Source organism: Sorex fumeus, unplaced genomic scaffold, assembly GCF_029834395.1.
Source record: "Sorex fumeus unplaced genomic scaffold, SorFum_2.1 ptg000006l, whole genome shotgun sequence".
Taxonomy (NCBI): Eukaryota; Metazoa; Chordata; class Mammalia; order Eulipotyphla; family Soricidae; genus Sorex; species Sorex fumeus.
Genome location: NW_026606063.1, coordinates 41,287,579 through 41,300,884, shown reverse-complemented (window position 1 = coordinate 41,300,884; position 13,306 = coordinate 41,287,579). Strand labels below are relative to the sequence as shown.

The window sequence follows — 13,306 nt, the reverse complement described above, 5'->3', positions numbered from 1 at the left end:
TTAGTAGAGTTTAGTGTAATCTTCTAGGATAAGGATCCCACGACATGCTCGGGTTGTCTTGATGTCCATAGCTTTGTACTTTCTTTTCTCTTTTTCTTGAGCCACTGTTTCCCCAGAGAGCTCTCCATACTCTCAGGGTTCTACTCACGTAACGTCTCCATAAAGACTTTCCCTGGTCACCAGCCTGACCAGCATACCACCTCCCCTATCTCGACACACTTTCCTGGTATTCTGTTCTTTTTTTTATTATTATGATTCATCATCCCTCTTTCCATACATTTGTATTCTAGTGGGACAGAAACTTATTTGCTGCTATTTCTGCAGTGCTTAGAGCAGTGCATATAATGTGTGCTCAATAAATATCAGTTAAATATTGAGCTAACTTGGGGCCAGAGCGAATAGTACCCTGGGTAGGATGTTCGCCTTGCACGTAACCAATCCTGGTTCAGTCCTTGCATCCTTTATGGTCCCCTGAGCACCACCAGGAGTAATTCCTGAGTACCGAGCCAGGAGTAATCCCTGAGCATTACCAGAAGTGTCCCACAACCTTCAAAAATTTGAGCTAATGTTATAATCTAGAATCTCATCCAGACACGTGAAGCCCAACTTTAATTCACTATACCATACCATGTCATGATTGACTTTTCATTCACTGTTAGATGCTAGAATAAACAAATTACATAACTCTCCTGATGGTATTTAAAATAACTCTGTTCAGATATTAGTTAAGGTACCATTAAGGTAGTTCTTATTACCTCTTTCTAGACTAAAAGATTCCCTAAAAGCTATACCAACTTGTAGTTGTAGAGAAAATCTATGTTTCTTATGATGAATCTAGTTGGAGAGGAAGAGGAAATTGATCAAGAAACAGCAATTAGGATAGTATCTTAAGGAATAATACTTTAAATCCTGCCATTCTTGCTTTGATATATATTATTTTGTAGGATATGTCTATGGAGGTATATAGTATATGAGTATATATATATTCACAAATGTATTTTGTGTGGTACGCCTTTAGGAGAGGCTCTGACAATACTGGAACCCATTAGAGAAAAATTATTTGGGGTAAGAAAAAATTTTTGAGCCTTTTAAAAAATTTATTAATATGATAAACTGAAATAAGTATCTTTTTTGTATTTCTTAGTACTGTTGGCGGTGGACAGGTTTTAACTTCGGCTTTGACCTGCTTGTCACTTACACCAATCGATACATCATTTTCAAACGCAATACACTGAATCAGCCATGTAGCGGATCTGTCAGTTTACAACCTCGAAGGAGCATAGCATTTAGGTAGGATGAGATTTCCCCATCCCACTGCTCTGCACTGCAGAAGAAAAATAAGTGAAATAATAGTTATTTGATAGTTTTTTCTAGCAATGATCGAGCTTTGGTAAGATTTCATGAAAGTACAGGGAAATTATAAGGCTCCATTCCCGTAATGTATTAATAATGGAAATCATAAAAACTAATATATTAGGGAAAAAAACTGGCTGGACTGTGAATGACGTAGAATTGTTAGTGGACTTGAAGCTGTTGGCTTGCTGCTGTTCCTAGTAAATAAAATGTTTTAACTAATATAAAGCAAGGTATTCCCCAGGAAAATAAGTTTAGTTTTGTCTTTAGCTTCTTATAGGATTTGATATTTAAATTCTGACTGATTGTTGAGCTGATAGTTTTTTTTATGGACAGAATATTCACAAATTGAAAAGTAGTTTAATGAATGTATTGTTAAAAGGTTGTATTTATAAGGCTGGAGAAATAGTACAGGGGATAAGGCGTTTGCTGACCCCCGTTTGATCCCTGGCACTGCATATGGTCCCCCAACCACCACCAAGAGTGATCCCTGAGCATAGTCAGAAATAACCCCTGAACACTGCTGGGTGTGACCCTAATGCCCTCAAATAAATGACAAATGTTTATATAAAAAAATTTAAACTTTTAACACCATATAAAAAGATTAATTGTTTGCCTTGCACGCAGCCGACCCGGCTTCGATTCCCAGCTTCCCATATGGTCCCCTGGGCACCGCCAGGGGTAATTCCTGAGTGCATGAGCCAGGAGTAACCCCTGTGCATCGCCGAGTGTGACTCCAAAAAGCAAAAAAAAAAGAATAAAACCTAAAATCTATGTAATAATTTTCGAAAGAAAATAGAGGCTAAAAACTTTGGCTGTAGCAACAGTACAGGAGTTAAGGCACTACCTTGCATACAAATAACCCCAGTTTGATACCTGGCACCACCTGTGGTCTTCCCGAAGCTCTGCTAGGAGTAAACCCTGAGCACCACCAGGTACGAGCCCCACCTTTCTCCACCCTCCTACAGAAACACTTTCATGACATTGGATTTGGCTCTGATTTCTCCAATATGATATCAAAGTAAAGGCAAAGAAAAATGATAGATTATGCTTAACCAAAAATTTGAAAGTTATTTATTAAAATATATTATCAATAGATTGAAGGGATAAACTGTAAAATATGGAAATATTTACTAGTTATGTATCTGATAGGAGTTAATGTTGAGACTGTCTAGAGCTAAAATGCAATAGAAAACAACCCAATTTAGAAGATATAAAAAAGCATTTCTCCAAAAGAGGATACTCCCCCCCCACCCAAAAAAAAGCACACAAAAAGCTGTTAAACATCGTCAGTCATTAGGGAAATCATAACAAAGTTACAGTGTGAGGTTGGGTCCATTCAGGGACTGGGTGCCATCTCTACTTGGGACATATAATTCCTTTTATTTTATGAGCTGCTTTCTGGAGAAAACTGTTCTCCCTCACAGCTGTTAATTTCACTTTTCCTCTTCCTATGTCTAAATAAAACTTTTACTTTATATATACAAACATAAAACCACAATGAAGGGCCAGGGATGTGACTCAGTGGTAGTGAGTATGCTTCACGTGTGAGGTTCTGGGTTCAATCTCTGGCTACCCACCCCCACAAACAACACAAGAGACCATCTCATACCCATCTCATACCATAATAAGGGATAGTGGAGTAAATGGACCTTCAGTGGGAATATAAAGTGATCCATATTTTGTGGGAACATGGTATGGCATTTTCTTTAAAAAAAAAAAGTTTAAACATAGAATTACCTTAAACTCTGTTTTCCTGAGTAGTTACCAAAAAAGAACTGTAAAAGGAAAAACCTTAGAAGGATTATAAGCAGGATCTCAAACAGATACCCAGGGGGCCAGAGTCAGTGGGGAGGGCTTTTACCTTGCACGGAGCCAACCCAGGTTTGATCCCTGGCATTCCATATGGTTCCTTGTGCACTCCCAGGAGTGATTCCTGAGTGCAGAGCCAGGAGTAACTCCTGAGTATCGATGGGTGTGGCCCAAAAAGCCAAAGAAAAACAACAAACAAAAAAACAGATACTCATACCGCATTTTACACCAAGCATTAGTCACATAGGCAAAAGGTGGAATCTCAAGTGTCTGTCAACAGAGGAACCAACCATGGGTATGAGACAGTACAGTGGGAAGGGCACCTGCCAGGCTCACAGCTGACCCAGGTTTATCCCCCAGCACCACATACTGGAAACCCTGCCAATAGTGATTCTTGAGCACAGAGAAAGGAGTTAGCCCTTGAGTACCTCCAGTGTGACCCCCAAACTAAAACAAACCCCAGATTAACCAGTAAATAAGATATGGTATATACATACTGCAACGGAATGTTATTCAACCTTAAAAATAGAGGAAATCATGCTATGTACTGTAACACGAGTGGTGCACTTTGAGGATACTGGTCTAAGTGACATAAATTACAAAAGACACACTAATTCTACTAATTTGAGGTTCCTTAAGGAATGGTGGTGGTTGTCATGGACCAGCGTCAGGGCAAGTAGAGTTCAGTTGAAGAGGAAGAAAGAGAGAGTTCTGAAGAGGGATTGATTGTGCTGATGACAGAACAATGTCAGTTACTAGTCCCACAGAGTTATATAGCTTAAAATGATGAAGATTGTAAGTTTGATATTTTAGAATAGTCTTACTTATAAACTTTTTATGTCTTAGTATGTATAAACTTAAGTACCTGTGCCTTAAAGTATGCACAAATTCGTAAATATGAAGAGAATTGCTTGATAATGATATTTAAGGAGAATGCAAAACAATACGGGTGAAAAGAGTATTGAAATGAGGGAAGGGTTACTCAGATTAATCTGCAGTTTAAAAAATTGTTTAAAAAAATTGTTTATTTTTTTTTTACCTTTTTTTCTCCTAGATTACGTTTGGCCTCTTTTGATAGTAGTGGAAAACTAATATGTAGTAGAACAACTGGCTACCAAATACTTACACTTGAAAAGGATCAGGTATGTTTATTTTTTCTTTCATTACAGTATGTAATTTGAAAACTTTTTGGAAAATAGAGTTGGTATTTGATTTATAAATTGGTTTAAAAGTTGCTTGAGGATAAAGATGGAAGTCAAATCACAAATCACAAATCATCCTGTTATTCGTCGATTGCCTCGAGCAGGCCCCAGTAACGTCTCCTTCATCCTAGCCCTGAGATTATATTCAAGGCTCTTTAGGAGAATGAGACCCATCATTGTTACAGGTATTTGGCATATTGGGTACGCCAAGGGGAGTTTGCCAGACTCTGCCCTGTGGGCAGGCTACATTCGGTAGCCTGCCAGTTTTTCCAAAGTAGGAATGAGATAATAAGATGTCATAATAAGATGAAAGTACTGCATAAATACTCTTTCACGTAATTTACCCCATTTTTCTAAAAGTTTAACTAAGACAAAAAAGAAAACATAGTTTAGTAGCTCAGTATTAGAGCTCTTGCTGTGTTTGTTCGAGGTCTTGGATTCAATCCCTGGCACTGCAGAAACAGGAAAAGGAAAAACACATTTTGATTTGAGGGGTAAGGGAAATCTGATAATAAGGGAATAATAGTTTATCTTAATTCATCTTCAGAATGTTATAAGTCTTGTGCTGCTGCTGGAACCCTACAGTTCTGGGGCCACTCTGGGAGGTGTGGGGGCTCTAGACCTGCGGGGGACCGTGTGATGCCATGGAGAGAACTGGTGGTGACCAAGTGAAACACATACCTGTACTGCTGCTTCCTTTATTTGCTAATTGAACATATAAACCAGCAGTTTATATTGTTTAAATATTTGTTTTCCTTTTGAGGGACTTAAGAGATAGTATAGCAGTTAGGGCACTTGTCTTGCACGCGCCTGACCAGTTTAGATCCTCAGGACCCCAAATGGCCCCCTGAGTCCGGCCCAGAAGTGATCCCGGAGTGCAGAGCCAGGAGTAATAAGCCCTGAGCACAACAGGTTATTCCACTCCACCCCACCCATTCCCCCCGCCCAAAAAAAAAGAAAGAAAAGAAAAAAAATTGGTCTTCCTTTGGGTCAGAGAGATAGTACAATGGGTAGGGTGCTTGCCTTATACACAGCTAAGCCAAATTTGAGTCCCAGCATCCCATATAGTCCCCTGAGCACCACCAGATGTGGCCCAGAAACAAAAAGAAAAAGAATGCTGGTGACTTTAGCATATTTCATAGAATTGTACAAACAGGATTTGCATCATAGAAGAATGTCTTCTTAGCAGTGTGTAGGAAGAATTAGAGATATGACAACTTTTGGTATGAAGACAGTTTAGGAACAGCTGCTATCATCTGGATGATAAACGAGAACCTGGCCAGCTAGAGAGCTCAGAACACAGCACGTGCTCTCTCTGCAGGAGGCCAGGGGCCAGTTCTCATGCTGCCTCCACCCTGTGCACTGCCAGGGATGGTCTTGGAGCATCAGGCCGGGAGTCGTCATCCCTAAGCTCCAAAACAAACAAAAAGAAATCATATTCTTGGATTAGAAAAGATACTAGTGGGCATAAAAGTAAATGTTGATGGGTTCTAGAAATAAAGTAGTGCTATTGGTAGAGTTTGTGCTTAATTTGTGTGAGGGTGAGGAAGAGTGTAGTCAGTGAAAGTTTCTGATGTTCTAACTTAGGCAGTTTGATTTACAATAAGTTTTGCCTGATATTTTAATTATAGGAAATAAAGTTGATAGAATTTTTGCTTCATTTTTGTGAGGGTGAGAAAGAATGTAGTCAATGAGAGTTCCTGATGTTCCACCATTACTGTCAATGTCACTGTCCTCTAGGTGTTCATCGATTTGCTCTAGTGGGCACCAGTAATGTCTTACAACAAATTGTGAGACTTGTTGTTACTGTTTTTGGCATATTGAATAAGTCACGGGTAGCTTGCCAGGCTCTCCGAGAGGGGCAGAAGAAGCGAACCCGGGTCGGCCGCGTGCAAGGCAGACGCCCTATCTGCTGGACAGTGACAGTGAGATTTGAATTATAGGGAGGCAAAGAAACAAATCCAGGTCAGCCATGTGCAAGTCAAGTACCTGGACTTGTACTGTTGGCTCTGGACTACCTTTGTTGTTGTAGTTGATTTAATCAAAAGATTTTTAGTAAGAAGTTTGATTTTTATGGATCCTGGGAATTCCATATCATAGACTTCAAGAAACTAATAGTGGTATGATACAGGATTAGTGGCATAAGCCTCAAAGAGGCAGCGGTGACTTGTACACGAAGATGGGGGGGGATAATGGTTGAAAGTAGGGTTCAAAACCTAGGACCATGCATGCCACCTCTCTGATGCTGTGGTGTATGGGATTTTCAGTTTCCACGTCATTAGTGGGAGAAGGAAAATACAGAGGTAAATTGCCCTTTGGAGTTTCAAAGTTTGGTGGGGAGCCAGAGTGATACTAAAGTGGGCAGGGAGTTCTTATCTTGCATGTGGCTGACCCTGTTATGATCCCCGGCACCACATAAGGTCCCCCAGTTTTCCAGGAGTGATCCCCCAGAGCACAGCTCTTGCCCTCAGTTTTTCTTTTTAATTAGATGAAACTGGAATTTTATCTGTCTACCTTGGAATTACAGTTAATACAATTTAATAAGCAGAAATTGGTTCAGCACCCTTTTCCCAGGGTTGACTCTATGACCTACCCTCCCTTCCTTATTTTCAAAAACCAGGATACTAATCTTCCTCAGAGTCTGTTTTTTTTTTTTGGGGGGGAGGGGGGTCATACCCGGAGAAGCTCAGGGGTTACTCCTGGCTCTGCACTCAGGAATTACTCCTGGTGGTGCTCGGGGGACCATATGAGATGCTGGGAATCGAACCCGGGTCAGCCACATGCAAGGTAAACGCCCTACCCGCTGTGCTATTGCTCCAGCCCCTCATGGTTTGTTTTGTTATGATGCTCAACCTTTTGGTTTTATTATCAGTACACTTACTGTCAAAGCATAAGTCCTCAGCAAGCTTAGCAAATATGCCTTTTGACTAGGTAACAGTTAATAGCATCTAATGACCAACCTGGCTTTGACAGCCTTCCTCCCTGCTGACCTGAGCACTGTCAGCCCAGTGCTCACCTCGCCTGACCTTACCCATCTTGCTCACTGATACCTTTTTCAGAACAAAACACCACTTTCCCTTTGGGGAAGCTCATAGAAATTATATATGTGTGACATCCAAATTTCTACCTTTATCCAAATTCATATCCTACCTTTATACATTTTGATAATTGTTGGGTACACTTGGGAGAATTTGCTATACTTCCAACACAGAAACTGAATCCAGTTAACTAAATTGCTCTGGTGTTCAGTTTTAGATTCCTCATCATTGCAGGAATATACACCTCAGTTAAAAAAAAAAACTACTCTAGATGTAAATTGTTTAATAATGTAGTCTATAAAATGTATAAAACAATGAAATAAATGTATTATTACTAAGGTTATATTCAGGTAGTCAGAAAGTTCTCATTTAAATGTGTGTTTCTCAGGTCTTGTATCATCTCCTGCTTTTGTAGGATTTCAAGACAGCCTCATTTTTACATGATTGTTCTAAAAGACAAAAAAAAACTTCTTTTGCTTTAGGGCTAGAGCGATAGTACAGCAGAGTAGGGCACTTGCCTTGCACAGGGTCAACCCTAGTTCAATCCCCAGCATCCCCCAAGCACCACCAGGAGTGATTCCTGAATGCTGAGCCAGGAGTAACCCCTGAGCATCGTCAGGTGTGGCCCAAACACCAAAAATAAAATTAAAATTTTAAAATAATGTTTTGCTTTAGAGGTAGTGGGGAATCTTAGATAAGGGAGGAAACCAGGCTTCTTGGTGAGTATTCCTTACCTTCATCCCAGTTATCTGATATATTATAAAGGTCTTCAGAAATTCAAAAAGAAAATTAAAACCAAATGAGTAGTCTTTATATTTCTGGAATAAATCATGCAAAAATATGTAGATACTCAAGTGGAACTTTTTAAAATTAAAAATAACTCATTACTGAATACTTGATATATGACTGTCTTTGCGTGTCTTATTTAATCCTTAATCCTTAGTGAAATCCTATGAGATGGGGTATGCTTAATTGCCCTCCATTTTATAATGGAAAAACTGCACTTCATAAAATCAGTAAATTGTCCAGCGTCATGCAGTTTGTCCGTGGTAGGTTCGAGATTCTAGCAGTGCCTCAGACTTCATATGCCACCATACAATCTCTTTGTATATTCATATTCAGTAGTCTGGTTTTCATGTCGTTCTGCTTTTAGTATTACTCTCTGCTTACCACTGAAGATGTAACATTTTATTTTTTTTTAATAGGAACAAGTAGTGATGAACTTGGACAGCAGGCTTCTGATCTTCCCTTTATATATCTGCTGTAACTTCTTGTATATATCACCAGAGAAGAGAACTGAAAATAATCATCCTGAAAATCCAGAAAATTGAGGGTCTCATCTATTGGAAATAGTAGCACTTTGAAAATTATTTTGGCCAGCTTCCATTTAATGACCCAACTGATATTCACATCCAAGGTGACTAACAAAGACAAAGGCCTTATGAACTCTACAAATAATACAGAAGACTATTCTTATTCTCATCCCATTTCTATGCATATGTGAAAAAAAATTTTAAAGCCAAGAAAATATTTGTGAAACCATTTTTTGTTGAAAGTATCAACTTGTGCTTTTAATTTAGCATCATAGAACATAGCTGTAGGTAAATTTCATATTTCTCTGGAACCAAATATAGATTTAATTTTTAAGCTTAAGCTTTGATCAGTCTACCTAGTGTTAGTAATCTCAGTATCCATCTGTGAATTTATTTCTGTTTAGCTTCAAGAAGCTAAAGGAATAATTTAAACGACCAATTGTAAATCTTATTTCAGTCGGTGCATTTAAAGGCTGTCCTTTAATTTTTTTAAACTTCTCTTTATGAGTCTTCCTCCTGTTGTAATATTTGTTCAGTTTGTATTTTTCAAAAGATTGTTCATTGTTTTGGAGACTAAGATGAGGAACTTTTTCTTTAACTTAGTTTTTGTTCTATTTTATTTTGATTGTAGTGTATAACTTTCTGAGGAATTTAACAACCAAAAACTTACTTCAGAATTTCAAATGAACTTGAATGGGGGCAGAAATTAAGTTTAATTCTGAGGATATCCTATGCCTTACTTGGTCTTTGACATTGTGTAAATCTTTATTATTATTAAGTCATGGTTTATTTTTGTACCAAATATTACACTTTAAACATTTTCATATTTCTGATCGTTAGGATTATTTATGTTTAAAATTTAATTATTAATCTTATTCCCTACTTAAACTCAGGACTTTATAACCTCTGAATTGAGTGCCTTTGAGTTATACATAATAGAAATTTCATAGTCAATGTAAATAAGGTTGAGTATCTCATATAAAAGCTGATAATAAAGCATTAATGTAAAAATAGAAATTATTTTTATCAAAAATGAGGTGTATGTTTGTCATGACTTATATATGTTGGCTGCTTATGTTTATTGCTATTTTGAAAATAGCCATGCTCATCATTATTTCCAGCCAGAGTAAGTACTTTTTGTGGCTAATGTATATTTTTAGTATGTTTTTAAAAAATGGGGATCATTTTTATGTATCTGTATAAATACCCATTTGGAAAAGAAAAAATAAATTCTTATATGAAATGAAAATGAAACAGTTGATAGCAGAATTTTTTTTCTTTCTAGTTTTTTTCCCCAGTGACATTTAATTTCTGGAATTTATTAGTGGATTTTCTTTCCTGGGATATGTCCATAGGTTTATCAGTTGTCCTTTCAAAATTTATCCCCTGGGTAAGCTTTTAGTAACATCTCTCTCTTCCAACTCCAAAACTATAGTTTGAATGTTCTGAGTTTAATTTAACTTTCGGGAGGTTACACTTTTTTTCTTTTCTAATAATTGTCACCTCTTTTTTGGAGGAAGGCACCCCTGGCCATGCTGACGGCTTATGCTTGACTCTGCCTTCAGAAATCACTCTTGGCAGGATTTTGACCATATGTGGTGCCAGAAATTGAACCCAGGCTGACTGTGTGCAAAGCTAGTGCTTTAATAAAGAGATATAGTAGCAAAGGTGCTTTACCTTTTACATTTTAAAAACTATAATCATGGATATATATGTATGTTCATCTATATACATATATGCACACATGTATAATTAGGAAATCATTGATTTTTTGAATAACTTATAAATCTGGAAGTAAAGATCATTAAGATTTGATTATATTTATGAGTAAAAGTTTCGTTTGACTTTATATAAGTGAACCAAATTGGAATTATATATGGTTCCAGGTCATTGCTTTCTTTTTTTAAATTTTGTTGTTTCAAAGTTCACAGTAATTTATTACATTCAATATTCCAACACCAATCCCACCACCATTACACCTTCCCACCACCATCATTTATGTTTAATTTTTTAATTTTTTAATTTTTGGGTCACACCCAGCGATGACCAGGGTTATTCCTGGCTCTGCACTCAGGAATCACTCCTGGCAGTGCTCAGGGCACCATATGGGATGCTGGGAATCAAACTCGGGTCGGCTGCATGCAAGGCAAACGTCTACCTGCTGTGCTATTGCTCCAGCACCTCCCCCAATTATTTAGAATTTTTTCGACCACCACTCAAGCCTGCCCCAAAAAATGTTCTAAATAATTTATTTTATATTGATTGTTATGGAAAATCTGCTAAAAATGGTTCCAAAGATTTTCTTAGAAGAAAGTGTGTGAAGGTTGTATCTCAAACTGGAAGAATTAAGCCCTTGTATAAGAGATGACTAATATGTTGTTATAGGTTGAGCCTTTGTGTGCTAATTTTTTTTTTTTTTGAGATGGTTGCTTTCTACTTGACACTCCATCAAAGGTGGTTTGCTACTCCTGGTACATCAGTGGTATAGAGTAGGAATTCTAAAATTTTATATAGAGTGATACAGTTGGAGTTAATTTTTTTCCCCCTTTTTGGCTCACACCATCAATGCTCAGGGGTTACTCCTGACCCTGCACTCAGGAATGAGTGCATTCTTCACTCTGCACTCTGAATTCAGCATCCTGGTGGTGCTCAGAGGACCATATGGGATGCTGTGGATTGAATCTTGGTTGACCGCTTGCAAGGTAAATACCCTATACACTGTACTATCTATCCTTTTTTTTTTTTTTTTTGCCTTTTGGATCAGACCCAGTGATGCTCAGGTGTTACTCCTGGCTCATGCACTCAGGAATTACTCCTGGTGGTGCTCGGGGGACCATATGGGATGCTGGAAATCGAACCCAGGTTAGCCACATGCAAGGCAAACACCCTACTGTGCTATTTCTCCAGCCCCTCCACTGTACTATCTTTCTATCTTCTGGAGTTAAATTTTTAACTGGATGGTGACATTGGGGTCAGGAGGCATCTCTGCAGTTTGTGGCTCTCTTCTGAGATTTTTATGAGTCTGGATCATGGCCATTGATGAGCTTATATGGTGCCAGAGGCAGTTCATGGCCTGCCAGGCTCCCAAAAGAACAGGAAGATGTGGGGAGGTCTACCATTTCACACTCTGTGAGAGCCTGGAGATTTCTGTCAAAGCCCGCATACCTGAGTTTTTCAGCAGATTCATTTGCATGGATGAGGCTTGTCCCAAGCCTGTCGAGATCAGCCATGCACATGGCAGCAATTGGGTTCTGGAGGTTTCCAGCTGTCGGAGCTCTGTTGGAGCCTTCACTTCTCTCACTGCTTTTTCTTGACCAAATTACATGTTATTCATAACGAATAATTGTCTTTAGTGTTCTTACTTGAGAAATTGTTTATTTGTATTGTTAGTAAAGATCTGATTTTTTTTCTAACCAAATACTTTAATTTTTATTCTTTCCAATAGAAATGTTTTCAATAAAAGCCTAAAGGTTTCAGCTGAACTATCTGTAACTTGTTGTATATGAACATTTTTATCAACATTTGCCTTATAGTTTCCAAGTCTCTTTTTTAGCTATTAATACTGAATTATTTTTGTTTGGCTTAAAAAGGAGACCTTTAGTAACTATTTTCTCATGCTAAATTACTTTAAAAGGCATTTATATAAATATATAAAATACTGTGATAATTATATCTTAATTATAATTTATCCTTTAAAAATACACACAAGCAGGCTGGAGAGAATACAGTGGGTAGGGCACTTGCCTGGAGTAATTCCTAAGTGCAGATCTGGGAATAACCCCTAAGAATTACCTGGTGTGGTGCCAAAACCATAAAGAAAAAAAAGATACAGTACAACTCCTTCTCCATCCAGAGGGTTTAAATGTTTCCAAATTCAGGATACAGGAATGAGGGGCTTGGAGCAATAGTACAGCAGGTAGGGCTTTTGTCTTGCATGTAACTGACTTGGGTTCGATTCCAAGAATCCCATATTGTCCCCAAGCACCACCAGGAGGAATTCCTGACTGCAGAGCCAGGAATAATTCCTGTGCACGGCCAAGAGTGACAGAAAAAAAAAAAAAGCTCTCTGCCCCCCCCCCCCCCCCCCAAAAAAAAAAAAGGATACAGGAGTGAATAAATGTATATCACCAACCACTCTTGGTCAGATGTCATCAGATCACAACTTATTATGGGAAAAGTTGCTGGGTCAACACAATGCATCTATAACAGTGAAGTCAGGATACTTTGCTAAGGACGGGTTGGAGATGGGTGCTTCGGGGCCACCTGTTGGTGCTCAGGGCATACTCCTGGAGGGGCTCTTCAGACCATATGTGGTGCCTGGAATTGAACCCAGGTTGATCACATGCAAGGCAAGCACCCTATCCACTGTACCCAAGGCTGGTAATTTTTATATGGGATAGGAATAGCAAAGGCTTATTTGCTATCTGTGGGATAAGGGCTTCTATGCCAGTGCAATCACAAATGTTAACCTTGACCTATGCTACTCTACTCTTTTATTAAAATGGCCTTTAGAATGAGAAAAGAAAAAAAGTATCTGTTAAAGTCTTTTTGGGGCCAGAGCGATGGTACAGAGGGTAGGGCATTTGCC

The 13,306-nt window shown here is 38.4% G+C and overlaps 1 protein-coding gene across 1 annotated transcript in view; it reads left to right on the top strand.

The window, feature by feature from the left end:
* Nucleotides 1-9,955, top strand: part of GMCL1 (germ cell-less 1, spermatogenesis associated) — a 39,821-nt gene extending 29,866 nt beyond the window's left edge. The window contains exons 12-14 of the mRNA XM_056123628.1: nt 1,145-1,290; nt 4,220-4,307; nt 8,611-9,955. Of these exons, the coding sequence (XP_055979603.1) occupies nt 1,145-1,290; nt 4,220-4,307; nt 8,611-8,736 (360 nt within the window). The 3' untranslated portion in view covers nt 8,737-9,955. The remainder of the gene's footprint in view (nt 1-1,144; nt 1,291-4,219; nt 4,308-8,610) is intronic.
* The last annotated feature ends 3,351 nt before the right edge of the window (nt 9,956-13,306 follow it).